The sequence below is a fragment of the Ochotona curzoniae genome, unplaced genomic scaffold (assembly GCF_017591425.1).
Source record: "Ochotona curzoniae isolate NIBS_2020 unplaced genomic scaffold, NIBS_Ocur_1.0 contig_46, whole genome shotgun sequence".
Taxonomy (NCBI): Eukaryota; Metazoa; Chordata; class Mammalia; order Lagomorpha; family Ochotonidae; genus Ochotona; species Ochotona curzoniae.
In genome coordinates, this window is record NW_024466340.1 from 8,279,012 (window position 1) to 8,294,573 (window position 15,562).

The 15,562-nt window shown below is 60.2% G+C and overlaps 1 protein-coding gene across 1 annotated transcript in view; it reads left to right on the top strand.

Annotated features, from left to right (window-relative positions):
• Positions 1 to 613: 613 nt before the first annotated feature.
• TMEM132C (transmembrane protein 132C) overlaps positions 614 to 15,562 on the top strand; it is a 102,083-nt gene continuing 87,134 nt past the window's right edge. Inside the window, exons 1-2 of the mRNA XM_040986862.1 lie at positions 614 to 698; positions 830 to 1,186. Coding sequence (XP_040842796.1) covers positions 614 to 698; positions 830 to 1,186 — 442 coding nt within the window. The remainder of the gene's footprint in view (positions 699 to 829; positions 1,187 to 15,562) is intronic.

The window sequence follows — 15,562 nt, forward strand, 5'->3', positions numbered from 1 at the left end:
GTGGGTCTGCATGTGTGTGTCCCTCCGACAGGATGGAAGGACTTGCAGTGTAAAGGAACGCACCTACGGTCGGCTCTCTCCTGAGAAGCCCGCTCGCGCCCGCACAGCTGCACCCACGCCTGTGTGATCCGGCCCACCCGGGCGCCTCCTTCCTCTCCACGGACCCCACACCGCCTGGGACGTCCCAGCCCTGGAGGGGCCAGCCCCGTGTCCCTTGGTGCGAGTCTGGGGGCGACGGCAGGACTCCGCTCCCCGCCCCGCGCCCGGGTCACAGGGCCGGAAGCTGCGGACCCCGAGCCGCCGCGACCCCCGCGCGCGCTCCTGTCGCGGGCTCCACGCCAGCGGGCGCTCGGCTCTCCAGGCCCGCCCGCCCTGCGGCTGGGGCCGGGCGGGGCGCAGTGGGCGGGCCGAGGGCGGCCGGGGGCGGGGCGGCGCGGCGGCGGCTCGGGAAAAGTTGCCCGGGCCGAGCGCGAGCAGCCGCGGGAGCCGGAGCGGCCAGGGCCCGGCAGCGGCGGCGGGGCGGTCCCGGGCATGGGGCTGCGGGCGCGAGCCGCGGGCGGGCGCTGCGGCCCGGGCTGGCGGCGGGCGGCGGCGTGAGCGGCCGGGACGCAGGATGCGCTCCGAGGGCGCGGCCCCCGGGCCGGCGGCGCCGCTGTGCGGGGCGCTGAGCCTGGTGCTGGGGGCGCTGCTCGGCAAAGGTAAGGCGCGCGCGGGGCACTTCCCCGGGGCCGGCCTTGGGACTTGGGAGGCGCCGCCCGCGCCGTGCGGCCGGGGGTGCGGAGGGGGCGTGCCTGGGGGGGCCCTGTCCGTCCCCGGCTCCCCGGAGCAGCGCGGGAAGCCGCGCGGCCCTCGCGGGGTCGCACGGGGGTCCGCCAGAGGGAGCCCGAGCCCCCGCGCCCCGCTCTCGGCCCGGCCGGGCCTGGGGCCGCGCTTCCCCGAGCGGAGAGCGCCGTTCGGCGGCCGCTCTGCGTGGCCACGGGGGCCGGAGGCTGCCCGGGCCTCGGGACGGATGCGCGCTCGCCACGCCGCCCCGCGCGCACTCTGCGGGCTCCCGGGACGTGGCGGCCCCCGCGCCTCCCGCAGGCTGTGGCCTCAGCGTTGTCGTCGGGACCACGACCCCGCGCTCGGCTTCCCAGGCTTGAGCGAGAACGCGGGGCGCCCTCGGAGCTGAGGCGAGGCAGCCGGGGTGGGCACGGGAGGCCCGGCACCCGCGCGCTCGGCTCCGGAGCCCGGGAGAGGCTGGCAGAGGGTGCCCTTCCCCGCCGCCGGGCAGGCGTCCGCACAGGGCCCAGCTAGGCACAGCAGCGGCCTCGAGTCCCGGCGCGGTCCAGCGCGAGGGAGTCAGGGCAGCTGTGCTGCTGGTTTCCGGTGCTTTGCGCCGAGGCTGGGTGCGCGCCACAGGTGTCTTCTGCCCCAAGCCGGGGAGAGAAGCCTCGCGGTCACCAGAGCCAGGACCACCCCGCGGCTGCTTGGAAATGCTCCAACAGGGGCCTGTTGCCAGCAGAGGCTAAAAAGTAGCGTGTGTTTCTCGGAAGGCGGCGGGCAGTGTCTGGGGTGGCGGAAGTAAACCCGCCTTTCCCCGCGCGTGGTGCAGCCACGGGGCGGGCGTGGGAGGCACAGGACACGAATGCCGCCGGGTTTGTTTGGAGGGGTGAACGCTGGTGTCCAGCTGTTGGCCCCACGTTTGGCATCCGCAGGACTCAGTTTCCCTAAATGCAAAGAGCCCTTTTAGGAGGCAGGAACCCTCGCAGGGGTTTGACGGATGCGTCGGTGGCCTGGAGAGGAGGCTCTGTGGAGAACGGCGGCCCCCACTGGCTGCCAGGAGCCAGGACCAGGTCTCTGCTCGCTTCGCGGTTTGCGCCGTTCTGGGACATACTCAGACTCAGAAAGATCTTGCTACAAGTTGTGGACTGTGCCTCATCACAGCGTGCATTCCTCCGTGCGCGCGTCCTGGGTTTCATTCTGCTCCAGCTGCGCCGCAGACGCTGTGAGCCGTGTTTCTGTGCCCGCAGCCTTCTGGGGGCCAAGGCTGGGACGCCGGGCTGAGGGTTGAGCCGCCCTGAGCATCTCGCCCAGCACCCTGCGCCCAGCACCCTGTCCCTGCGCGCCTCTGCTGGCCGGCCCTGGAGCCTTACCTCGCCTGAGCCTGGTGTTGGGCGCCCGGCTGCCACAGCGCAGCCCGCCAGGCACCCGCAGTGCCCTTCTCCGGAGGACCTATGACTCAACCAGGATGTCAGTGCCACTGCTCCGTGCTTACAGCCATCCTGGCTTCCCTCTCGGACTGCCGGTCTGGAGCCCTGCGCTAGGGGCTGGAGAGGCAGGCCATGCCATAGTTCTGGGCTATGGGAGGGGATTCCAGAAATTTCATACCAGGCATCTAAGGCAGGATGTGGGGAGGGGGTGAAGGGGAGAGTACAGGTGGGGTGACCCTGTGGTGTAGTTAGTGTGGTGGGGTGACCCTGTGGTGTGGTTAGTGTGGGTGACCCTGTGGTGTGGTTAGTGTGGGGTGACCCTGTGGTGTGGTTAGTGTGGTGGGGTGACCCTGTGGTATGGTTAGTGTGGGGTGACCCTGAGGTGTGGTTAGTGTGGGGTGACCCTGAGGTGTGGTTAGTGTGGGGGTGATCTTGTGGTGTGGTTAGTGTGGGGTGACCCTGTGGTGTGGTTAATATGAGGGTGACCCTGTGGTGTGGTTAGTGTGGGGGTGATCCTGTGGTGTGGTTAGTGAGGTGGGGTGACCCTGAGGTGTGGTTAGTGTGGGTGACCCTGTGGTGTGGTTAGTGAGGTGGGGTGACCCTGTGGTATGGTTAGTGTGGGGTGACCCTGTGGTGTGGTTAGTGAGGTGGGGTGACCCTGAGGTGTGGTTAGTGAGGTGGGGTGACCCTGAGGTGTGGTTAGTGAGGTGGGGTGACCCTGTGGTGTGGTTAGTGAGGTGGGGTGACCCTGTGGTGTGGTTAGTGTGGGTGACCCTGTGGTGTGGTTAGTGAGGTGGGGTGACCCTGTGGTGTGGTTAGTGTGGGTGACCCTGTGGTGTGGTTAGTGAGGTGGGGTGACCCTGTGGTGTGGTTAGTGAGGTGGGGTGACCCTGTGGTGTGGTTAGTGAGGTGGGGTGACCCTGTGGTGTGGTTAGTGTGGGGGTGACCCTGTGGTGTGGTTAGTGAGGTGGGGTGACCCTGTGGTGTGGTTAGTGTGGGTGACCCTGTGGTGTGGTTAGTGTGGGGTGACCCTGAGGTGTGGTTAGTGAGGTGGGGTGACCCTGTGGTGTGGTTAGTGTGGGGTGACCCTGTGGTGTGGTTAGTGTGGGTGACCCTGTGGTGTGGTTAGTGTGGGGTGACCCTGAGGTGTGGTTAGTGAGGTGGGGTGACCCTGTGGTGTGGTTAGTGTGGGGTGACCCTGTGGTGTGGTTAGTGTGGGTGACCCTGTGGTGTGGTTAGTGTGGGTGACCCTGTGGTGTGGTTAGTGAGGTGGGGTGACCCTGAGGTGTGGTTAGTGTGGGTGACCCTGTGGTGTGGTTAGTGTGGGGTGACCCTGAGGTGTGGTTAGTGTGGGGTGACCCTGAGGTGTGGTTAGTGTGGGTGACCCTGTGGTGTGGTTAGTGAGGTGGGGTGACCCTGAGGTGTGGTTAGTGTGGGTGACCCTGTGGTGTGGTTAGTGAGGTGGGGTGACCCTGAGGTGTGGTTAGTGTGGGTGACCCTGTGGTGTGGTTAGTGAGGTGGGGTGACCCTGTGGTGTGGTTAGTGTGGGTGACCCTGTGGTGTGGTTAGTGAGGTGGGGTGACCCTGTGGTGTGGTTAGTGTGGGTGACCCTGTGGTGTGGTTAGTGTGGGGGTGATCTTGTGGTGTGGTTAGTGAGGTGGGGTGACCCTGAGGTGTGGTTAGTGTGGGTGACCCTGTGGTGTGGTTAATATGAGGGTGACCCTGTGGTGTGGTTAGTGTGGGGGTGATCCTGTGGTGTGGTTAGTGAGGTGGGGTGACCCTGAGGTGTGGTTAGTGTGGGTGACCCTGTGGTGTGGTTAGTGTGGGGGTGACCCTGTGGTGTGGTTAATATGAGGGTGACCCTGTGGTGTGGTTAGTGTGGGGGTGACCCTGTGGTGTGGTTAGTGTGGTGCGGTGTCCCCTTTAATTCAGGGAGTGGGGTGTTGGTGGTAGTTACTCCCGAGTTTTTGAGGTTGTTTGTCCACTGGAGGACTGCGCGATGATCTTGATGGCAGGGTGGAGGCCGGCAGCGCGGGCCAGTGCTGAGGGGCGTGCCTGTCTGCGGGGCGTTGCCATGTGAGTGCTGTGCGCTGTCTTGGTGACACTGTGTGAGTGCACCTGTACAGAAGGCCGAGGACACGCACAGCAGCAGCCCTGGCTCCATTCAGCGCCACCACCTGGGCTTGTGGGCGTGCTGGGCTGGTGGCTTTCTGCGGAGGGACTTGGGGCCCGTGCAGGTGTGGCACGTTGCGAAGGGCAGCACGTGGGGAGGGCTGTGCTGACACAGACGAGGAAGGCACCGCCCCACACCCTGCGAGGTGCCCCGCGTGCCTGCCCGTCTGTCAGCAGACGCTCCCTTGCTGCGTTTCCACTTCTTCGAAGCTGCCTCTGGGAGGCCACTGGAATCGAGGCCCCGGCTCTGGCCGTGTCCGCATTCTCTCTTTGCCGCCAGTCTGGCCTGGTGCTTGGGGCCTGCATGGCCCGCACAGTGTACAGGACCTGTCCTGGCCTGCGGAATGCTGTAACCGGGGCTCCCGACTCACACAGGAGTCCCCGTTCCTGCACTGCATCCGCCTGTCAGCACATCCTGCTGTGTGCTGGGCTGTCCTCTAGCCCACACACAGTTAGTTAAGGACAGCCCCTCTTCCCGCCTTGCCAGGGGCTGCACGTCGGCTGTACCAGGTGCTCTCACATCTTGCGCTCTCTGAGGTGGTTAGATAGCAAGCTCGTGTGTTCTGCAAGCGTTCAGGGTGGTACTCACCTGGTGCCACCCCACAGTGCTGCTCCCGACAGCCTGCCCTGCCTGGCGCTCCCCTGATGCTGCGCCGTGCCGTTGGATGCCCTGTAAGCCTGAGTGTGGGGGACTGCGTTGGGGCTGAGGGGCACTCAGGGCTCAGGGATACAGCCCTGGGTAGCACCTGCTCTGCTTGGGCATGAGATAAAGCGAAGCCCCAGGCGCACTGGAGTTAATGAGTCTTGTGTATGTTAATCAGAGCGAACGGGGATTACTACTGAATTAATGGAACAGACGGGGTGTCTGACTGATAGGCAGTCTCTCTTGCGGTCTTCTTTGTTCAGAAGTTGGGGTGCAGTAACACACACTGGGGTGTGGAGTTCTGGGTCTTGAGCGTGTGCTTAGTCACGTGAACTGCACCCAGTGGAAGCATAGAGCTTTCCCCCCTGCCCCTTTCTGGTGTCCCCGACCCCAGCCCCGCGGCCTCTGGCATGCCGCCTGCCCATTGCGTTTGCCTCCCCACAATGCGTTGGAAATGGGCTTGTGGGAGGCACAGGACTTGCCTCCTGTCCTCCGTTGCACGCAGGGCGTCTTGCGTCCACCCCATCTTCATGTCTCTGTCTTGTTTACGTCACATGGTATTCCACTGCTCAGGTGCCCCTCCCTCTGCTGCTCTCCCCGTAGCAGAACAGAACTCGTGGGGATCCCCACCCAGAGGGCCTCCTGTGACCCCAGTAAATCTTGGGGATGAGATGGCCACTGCCACGGGGTCTCTGCAGGACCTCCCACCTGCGTCACTTCTGAGGGTCTCAGTGTCCAAGAGGAATTACAGGCAAAGACAGAGTGCACAGATGGGCCAGGGCTGTGTAAGGAGGTGGTGACACTCAGCAGCCACTGGAGAAAGCCGCCCAGCTTAGCTCACCACCTCTGTCACGTGGGGTGGGGTCCCCTGCACCTGGTGTGCTCTGGGAAGGCTGGATGCGTGTGGAGCTCCGAGTACAGGTGTGCATCACGGCTTCGTGCAGGAGGAGGAGGTGACAGGCACAGGTGCATCACGGGAGGGGGCGGGGCAGGAGCCAGAGGCTGAGCGGTGCCCGCTGTAGCTGTGGGACCACTGGAGCCTGCAGCGCCTTGCCCCTCACCCTCTGCTTTCCTGCCCCACGAGGGGGTGCGGTGGCTGCCCGGGGAGCTGAGCAGCACAAGGCTCTGTTGAAGCTGCGTTTTGGCCTTTGGTGTCTGCTGAGTGGGGACCAGCCGCTCCCATTGTGCTGTCTTCAGCCCTCCCGACGTGAGCCCTGCTTCCTGGTTCGGCTTTGTCGAGCGGTGCTGGAAGGTTCCCGGTGAGGAAGGTCTCGCTCCCCTCATGTCCAGGAGTGTCCAGCATTTGTCCTTGTGTCTAATCATCATCCTGGGAAGGGATGTCCTTTGCTGGTGTTTCCCCGTCTTTAAAGATTGTATACTTTTATTTGAACTACTTTCTTCTGGGTGCAAGTCCTTTATCAGACATGTGTTCTCGCATCTTCCGTGTGTGTCTGTGGGAGAGTAGGAACTTTAATGAGGCTTAATTCCATTTGCTTTCAGTGCAAGTGTTTTTGGTGCTGCTTGTCAGAAGCACTCAACCGGCCTGAGGTCTCGGGTGCTCCTGGAGGCTGCAGCGGCCCCGGGGTTCCCACAGTCCTGTCGCCGGAGCCGCACCCTGACAGCGCAGTGTCCACTTTCGGCATCCGTCCTGTCGGACATTGCAGATGCATCCCGATCAGGGTTGCCTGGCTTCCTGGAAGTTCACTCCCTTTGTCACTGCACTTCCTCTCCTCGGAAATCGCCTGTTATGCCTGCTCCTTCGGGCGTGCCATGGCCACCCCTCTCCCTGCTGGCTTCGTGTTTTCTTTTTCTTTCTTTTTTTTTTTTTTTTTTAAGTCAGATATACAGAGAGGGGGAGAGACAGAGAGGAAGATCTCCTGTCTGATGATTCACTCCCCAAGTGACTGCAACAGCCGGTGCTGAGCCAATCTGAAGCCAGGAGCCAGGAGCCTCTTCCAGGTCCCCCACATGGGTGCAGGGTCCCAAGGCATTGGGCCATCTTTGACTGCTTTCCCAGGCCACAAGCAGGGAGAAGGATGGGAAGTGGAGCTACCGGGATTAGAACCGGCGCCCATTTGGGATCCCGGTGTGTTCAAGGTGAGCACTTGAACCTCTATGCCACGGCGCCAGGTCCTTCTTTGTAATTTCATGTGGGCCTTTGCATGTACTTGGCTGCCATGTTACACAGGCTCGTCCAACCTGACCCTCTCTTGCCTTCTACTGACTGTACTTGGGCCCTTCATACTTAATGTTGCCTCTTGCTCCCCGTGTCCTATGTCTCTTCTCTTCCTTTCTTCTAATTTCAGATGAAGTGTTTTTAAGATTCCACTTTATCTCCACTATTGGCTCAGTGTTTATGCTCCCTTTTAAAGTTTTCACCCTTGCCTCAAGGTATACAAAGTGTCCTCATCCAAGCTTATGCTCACGTGTCATCTTCTTCATCGCCGTAGGAGATCCAGCAGGCGGATTGCTCATCTTCCTCTCCTGGTAGCCCTTGCCCAGCGCGTGTCCTTCCGCCCGGGGTGTGCTGGATAGAACAGACACCAGTGAGCATTTGCTGAAGTGTAGGAACTGTGCTGGGGCCGCCCCGCTCCTGGGGGGTCCTCTGTTACACCCTTCCTTTCTGTCAGAAATAAATCATAATAATGCGACCATGAGCCACATTCATCACTTCCTTTGTCAGGGCCTTTGCCTGGCAGGTGCCGAGCGCTGGCAGCTCAAGCAAGCTCTGCTGAAATGGAGCAAAAGGCAAAGGGAGAGCCTGGCTTCCACTGGCGTTAGGGTTCACTCATTCATTTGTGCATCTGTGTGTGTGCAGCCCTGCGGGCCACAGGCCACACAGATGGGCCACCATGATGGGGGCCGGTGTCTGTCACTGACAGCTTCCAGTGGACCAGAACCTTCCTTCTCCTGGAGGATCATGGTTGGTTCCTGACCACCCAGCCCTGCTCCGTGGGTTCTGGGGTCCCAGCCCTGCTCCGTGGGTTCTGGGGTCCAAGCCCTGCTCCGTGGTCTCTGGGATCTCAGCCCTGCTCCGTGGGTTCTGGGGTCCCAGCCCTGCTCTGTGGGTTCTGGGATCTCAGCCCTGCTCCGTGGGTTCAGGGGTCCCAGCCCTGCTCCGTGGGTCCTGGGATCTCAGCCCTGCTCCGTGGATTCTGGGTTCCCAGCCCTGCTCCCAGCCCTGCTCCGTGGGTTCAGGGGTCCCAGCCCTGCTCTGTGGGTTCTGGGATCTCAGCCCTGCTCCGTGGATTCTGGGTTCCCAGCCCTGCTCCCAGCCCTGCTCCGTGGGTTCAGGGGTCCCAGCCCTGCTCCGTGGGTCCTGGGATCTCAGCCCTGCTCCGTGGATTCTGGGGTCCCAGCCCTGCTCCCAGCCCTGCTCCCAGCCCTGCTCCGTGGGTTCTGGGGTCCCAGCCCTGCTCCGTGGGTCCTGGGATCTCAGCCCTGCTCCGTGGATTCTGGGTTCCCAGCCCTGCTCCCAGCCCTGCTTCGTGGGTTCTGGGGTCCCAGCCCTGCTCCCAGCGTGGTGCTTACTGACAGGACCCACTCTGGGAGGGGCTCTGGCTGTGCCTTGGCTTTTCTGCTTCTTAAGAGGCGATTTGCTTTTTTCTTGGATTTATGCACATCTTTTTGGGTCAGCACACAGCCTCAGGTTACCATTTTCTTAATGAATTGACTCAGGGAGCAGATTTTTTTCCAATTCCTTCAAAGTCAACATGTTCATGTGTTATGCTCATGTCCTATTAAAAATATGATCCTTTCTCCATTTTAAAAAAGATTTGTTTATTTTTATTGCAAAGTCAGATATACAGAGGAGGAGAGACAGAGAGGAAGATCTTCTGTCTGATGATTCACTCCCCAAGTGACCACGATGGCCGCAGCCGTGCCGATCCAAAGCCAGGAGCACGGAGCCTCTTTTGGGTCTCCCACGCGGGTACAGGGTCCCAGGGCCTTGGGCTGTCCTCGACTGCTTTCCCAGGCCCCAAGCATGGAGCTAGATGGGAAGTAGGGCCACGGGGATTCAAACCAACGCCCATATGGGATCCCAGTGCATGTAAAGCGAGGACTTCAGCCGCTAGGCCACAGTGCCAGGGCCCGGCTGCTTTCCTCCTCGTTGCCCACAGCCTGGTCCATGGGCCCTTCCCCCGCCCCCAGCATGGACAGTGTGCAGATGTTGGCCCCCATGGTGGCCACGTGAAGGTCACCTCTCTGTCCTTCCCCTTTTAGCCACCACTTTGCCTGGGGTGCTTTTGGGTGACTCGGGGCCGATTCAGGGTTCCATGTCCACTCCCTAGAGGGGTCCCCATAGCCCAGCAGGGGGTAGCGCTGCGTTTCCTGGCTCTGTGAGTATCTCATGTCCATGCTTGGGCCGTGCTCCCCGGGTCACTCAGTGTTCTGTGTGTCCGTGCTTGTAGTGACTGCAGGAAAGAGCCGGCTGCTCATCGGCGACAGAGGCAGCGCTTGGGTCTGGAGAGCAGACTCGGGCTCCTTTATCTCCAAGAGCGGCTCTGGAGGCTGGAGGCAGTAGATGGGCCAGCTGTGTCCCTCTGCGCTGAAGCCCAGCCAGGGAGTGACACGGAAGAGAGGCTGCTCCAAGGCAGACTGTCCTACCTCGCCTGAGCTGAATGAATGCCAGCGCCATTTATCACCTACCTGTCAGCCTGTCCTGATTTTGATATGACAGGCAAATGAAGACAGGTGCGGGAGAGGGCCCAGTGCTTGCCGGGAAAGAGGGGCTGTGCCTGAGGATGCTTGCATGGAGAGGTGGCCAGGCTGTGCCCAGTGCTTGCTGGGAAATAGTGGCTGTGCCGGAGGGTGCTTGTATGGAGAGGTGGCCAGGCTGTGCCCAGTGCTTGCCGGGAAAGAGGGGCTGTGCCGGAGGGCGCTTGCTTGCTTGTAAAGAACTGGAAACTTGAGCTGGAAGAGGTGCCAAGAGGGTGGCAGAGCACCTGAGCCCAGCCGTGCCTGGAGCAGTGAGGGGAGGTGGAATTTGGCCAACAGAGGAAGGCTGGGGAGAGTGAGGCAGGTGTCTGGGGCAGAAGTAACGTGAAGCCCAGGAAGTCGTGTTGCCCAGGGTTGTCCTGAGTGGTCTGGAGCCGGGGGCCTGCCTGGGGCTGTCCTCTACGACTCCAAGCCTTGGATGGGGGTGGGTCTTCTCATAGCGTTCAAGGTTGGCACCCTGTGGCCTCGGTCAGTGCCTGGCCAGGCATGCGGAGTCTGTCTGGAGCAGGCTGTATGCCCACCTTTGGCCGCACTGTGGCAGAGTGCACTGGTGCTGTGTGACTGTGTGTCACCAAGAGGGGCAGGCCTCTGAGATCCTGTGGAGGGTAAGCTGGCTTGGGGGACAGTTTGGAATGGTTTGTGAAGAAGAGCGGAATGTGGGTGCCTGCCCAGGACCGAGCTGCTGGCCCGCACCTTGGTGTGGGTGAGTGGGCGTGATCCTAGAAGGCCATGGCTGAGTGAGGCAGCATGGACTGCTGGGTAGTGCAGCCTTGGCCACAGACGGCTCGGGCTTTCTCCGGAATCAGTGTGAGGTCCTCCTGCAGACAGTGCCTGAAGCAGAGGCCTCAGCAGTACTCTAGAAGGCTGGGGCGATGCGTGACGCCCCATGCTCCAGCCCCCAGGGTCGGTGTGAGGGGTCGGCAGTGTGGCTGTGACACGCGTGCACAGAGCGTGCCTTGCACAGCCTTGGTGTCCTGGGGCCAAGGAAGCCGTGCGGGCCCAGGCTTCTTACTGGGGTCTCAGAGCAGAGCTGAGCTCTCTGTGCCCCTGCTACCTAGTCGTGGGGGAAAGGAAGTAGGGCTTCCCCTGTCCCATGTGTGATGGGCAGAGGAGGGCAGGTTCTTCTGTGAGGAGAGAGACTTGGCATGTTAATTATCTCAGGCTGGCCTCAGCTTGCCCACCCCTGGAAGCCCTGAATCCCAGAGGAACTGCTGAGCCAGAATGTGCTGTGGTCTGAGCCACAAGCAGCCCAAACTCGGGATGACTGCAGCTTCGAGCTGTGGTTTTGTGGTTTTTTTTTTTTTTTCATTCAAAATTAAGTTATCTGGCATTGGGCGTGCAGCTGCTAAGCAGTGGGCAGTCGGTGACATTTCAGCATCATTATCTCACACACTGATGGAGGAATGGGCTGCAGGGTTGAAACCAGCTCCCCACTCCTCCCCTCCCGCAACCTTCCCTAGCAGCAGCAGGCACGCACCTGCCATTGTCGTAGCGCCTGTGTTAAGTAGACCCGGCCTATTGCCTGGGCTCTTCTGAGAGGACACAGCAGTGGCCTCATCTGATCTTGCAGCTGGTGCCCACCTCGTGGACAGTGCTGCGGCCACCAGCAGCCCAGATGCTCATGGTGACGTAGTGTGTATTTAGAGATGACCTTGAGGAGTCCGTGGTCCATTTCTGGATATCTGGGGTCTAGAGTTTAGGGTTCAGGACATCTGGTCACATGCAGTCAGTTGGATTTGGGGGCCCACGGAGCTGTGATGACGAGGCATGGGCAGCTGTGTGTGGCAGGGATCTCTTCGGGCATTTGTGCGGTCCTGGGTGTGATGGCTCCAGAAGGGTGGCTAAGGGAAAGGCAGTTTGTCACCCTCCTTCCTGGAGGCTGTCGTGTGCCAGGCTGCCATCAGGCAGGGTGGGGGACCCCTTTGCCACCCTCCTTCCTGGAGGCTGTTGGGTGCCAGGCTGCTGAAATCGGGCAGGGTGGGGGACCCCAAGTCTTTGATGAGCAGTGCTGGTGAGGGTTGGGGCAGCTACCACCACCACCTGTCCCATATCCCTAAGGGGAAGTGACTTCTGACCACATTGGTGGCACTGTCCTTGAGCTGGGCAGAGAGCCACATCCTGCTTGTCCCCTCATCAGGGCATTCTCGAGGAGGGGGAAAGTCACCTGTCACACACTACAAAGAGCCTGTCCAAAGCTCTGCTCTGGAGCACAGGGGTGTTTGGGCGAGGCTGCCCTGATTGTCTGCCCATCACGCTCTAAGCTCCAGCTCTCTGGATTTGGAAAAAAAAAAAAAAAAAAGGATGAAAGAAGAAAAAAAAGCCATGCTCTCCAGGACCCATATGTTAATGTACATTATTACATTTCACAATTGTTTTGCTGGATAAATGTCTATCAGGTGACATGAAAATGAGGCCAGATATTTTCATAATCTCTTGTGCCCTAAACGTCTTATGAATTTCTTCATCCAGCTTTAATATAACTCTAAATTATTCCTCAAAGTCTATTAATAATTGAGGAAAGCAAAAGTGGTATTATCTGCTAATGGCATTTGGCTTCTGAGTTTCTTTGGGGGTTAGGTGTTCCTAGCACGTGTTTTCCTGGGCAAGCGTTCCAGTGGCCCTCCCCCCAGCCCTGGAGGCCTGTGCCCTCCCCCTGGGGCCACACCACAGTTCCTCTTGGGGAGATGTCCCCTTGTGCCCCCAGACACCAGAGATGGTAGGGTGAGCTGGCTTGTCCCAGGAGGGCGGTACCCAGGGCGGTACCCCTGGGTCTCACGCAGGGCTGAACCCTGTGCCCTGGAGAACAAGGCGCTTGCTGAGGCCAGCCAGCTGCCTGCTGCCGACCCCATCCCAGGGAGGAAGCAGCTGGGCCGACAGGCTGCGGCCACAGATTTACTGGGAGGCTTCCACGCTGCAGAGCTGTGTCCACTCGTGTCCTGAGCGTGGGCGCAGCACGGAGGGAAGCAGGCTGACCGCCCCAGGCAGGGCTCACTTCAGGGATGCGCTGTCAGTCAGGATTTGTTTGCTGGTTTGAAAGGCAAGGCGACACAGGTGAGGCAGAGTCCTCCTGCTCTGGTCCACGACCCGAGGGGCTGCAGTGCCAAAGTGTCGCCAGGTTGAAGCCAGGGACCAAGAGCTCAGAGCTTCCTCCGGGTCTCCCCGGCAGGTGGCAGGACCTGAGCACGTGGGCTGCGGTGCCCAGGTGCCTCCCGGCTGCGTCAGCAAGCAGCTGCATCGAAAACAGAGCAGCCGGGGTTTGAAGTGGTGCTCCCACGGGGTGTGGATGTGGCAGGTTGACCCCAGAACCCATGTCCCATCTCCTCTGAGTACATCCTGTACATATGATGTCATCACCAGTGCTGCCAGGATGGGCAGCTGAGTGATGAGGGTGAAGGCCCCCTGCAACATTAAATGGCAGAACCCACCTCTGTGCCAGGGACTCTGTCCCCACACCAGGAGTTCCCCACCCTGCTAAGGCAGGTGAGGCCCAGAGGCGCTGTGGGCAGCGCTCTGAGCCTTTCCAGCCGAGCCTCTGCCATCTGCCCTCCCCAATGGGGGTCTGTGGTCAGCAGGCGTGACTCTTCGTGCTGCTTCGCCGAGGCCAGCGGAGGTGGGCAGGTAGCTCAGACCGGGCTCCAGGGCGGAAAGGGCATGGGGCTGCTGATGGCATCCGGGTGAACGTGCCTACAACTTGAAAGCTCGGTGTGAGCGGCCATGAGTTATAACTCGGAGGGCGAAGCGATGGCCCAGTGTGCAGGGATTAATTTATTTTATTATATTTCCCCCCTAAGAGAATCTTTGATTTCCCACAAAGAAAAAAAACCCTCCCAGCAGCTCGCTGGCGGCCAGCAAGTCCCATTCTGCTGCGCGCCGTCTGGGAAGTTGATTAAATCCATCACTCAGAGCAGAAGAAAGGCTGGGAAAGCCTGGGAACGCCGAGGGTCCCTGGGAGACACTTGAACCTGGGGTCTCTAATAGCTCTTGGCACGCAAAGCAAACAAGAGTGTCTGCGAGATCAAAGAACTTCTCCCCTGCTCCGCGGGGAAATCTGCCACTTCAATCACATACGGCTGGAGCCAGCAGTATCCCGGAGTGAGCAAGGACGGGGGAAGATGGGGTCCGACTCTGTCTTTATTGCAAGTCTGAGGGTTTGCTTTATGAAGAACGAGCCCCCCTTTGTTTTTTAATTGGCGGAGCCATGAACTCATGGCTGGTGACCAAGCCTTCTACTTGAAGCTGTCCGGTAGTGGTCTCTACATGGGCAGAAAGTTCTTTGCTGTGGTTCTTCCTCAGCGTTGGTGCCACCCGGGGCTGTGGGAATCCACAATGTGATGGATGAATGGTGTGCCTCCTTCTCCCTGGAGTGTATGCCCACCTAGAGCCTCAGGCGGGAGATGAATTTGTAAAATCAGTCTTTGTGGATGTAGTTGGTGGAGGGCAGGGGCCCGTGCTGGCCAAGGGTGAACCCCACATATACTATGGCCAGTGTGCTAATTCGGGGCTGGCCTGGGTGAGGACCAAGGCAGAGGCTGGCTCCAGGGATCGCTGGCCATGGCAGAAGCCAGACAGGGATGCGGGCAGGGTCTCTCCCTCAGGAGCCAGCCCCTGACCAATGCATGAACACATTTGGGGCCTTTCAAGTCTTCTGGTTTCTGGAACCTTGTGTCCGTAGCATGGGCAGCCAGTACGGATGGTGGTGAGTTGCTCTAGCTGTCCAGGTTGTGCTGGAAACAAAGAAACCAGGAAAAACACGCAAGCACACGTTACCTCTATCAGTGTTACTGCAGAACGTGAGCCCTGGTAATTGTTAGCAAGAGCTAGCCTAGGACAGGGGAGGGCCCTCTCCCAGGGGTCCCAGGGACTGGGCCCCTGGCAGTGAGGGACAGCCTGGGCACCTGAGACTGGGGGGTGGGCATTGCAGGACATAGCAAAAAGCCATGGTGGCTGTAGTGCTTCAGAAAGCAAGAGCGAGCCAGCAGGTACAGGGAGCCGTATCCTAGACATCACAAGACATGTTCTGGGGTGTGCTTGAGAGACGCTGTGTGAGGGCCAGGCATGTGCACTGTGCAGAGAGCAGGTGAAGCCCCAGATGAGTCTTTTTACACCTGCTGCAGCTCCCACCCAGGATGAATTTTCCCTTGCCCACCAGCAAATGCAGTCCTTTCTTGAAGACAGCAAGTAGTGCATGTTCAGCCTGGCACCCCTCCACTAGGCAAGGAGGGGCTCATGCTCCTTGTAAATCAGGGCTGGGTGCAGGACTGAGAAAGGCTAGCCAAAAGCGTGTCTGAGACTCCAGAATACAACCATTGCTGCAAACAAAGACCTGGCAGTTGTCCCTGAATTAGACCAATAGGAGCCCTGAGTGCAATGACCATGTCCTTTTAAGGACCCATGAGAGGGGGAGACAGGTGCCTGCACGCTGGTTCGAGCCTCTGCTGCCCCACTTTCTATCAGCGTGCAGGTGAGGCCGAGGCAGGCACAGCCCTGGTCTTACCAGCTCAAGTTCCCTCAAGGTAGCGGACTTGAAGAGGACCTATTGTAAGTTTCTGTTTTCACGTAGTTGGGTGTGGATGACTTTTTGTCGCAAGTCCCCAGGGAGCAGGTCCTTCAAAAGCGACACTGCCGCCCGCTTCCTGGCCTGGTGCGCGTAGGTGGCCTCTGGCTGGGGCGTCGTTTCTGTGCTCCGACGTGGAAGAAGGCCACGGCCTTCCTGAAGGGACTGGCTGTGGAAGAACAGCAAGGCTGATTCCGAGTTCCTGTGGCGCATGACATCAGCTCAGCTCCCAGAGTTAATTACGTTCTTAATTACAGCTTTGCATTGAATCGGGGAGCTATC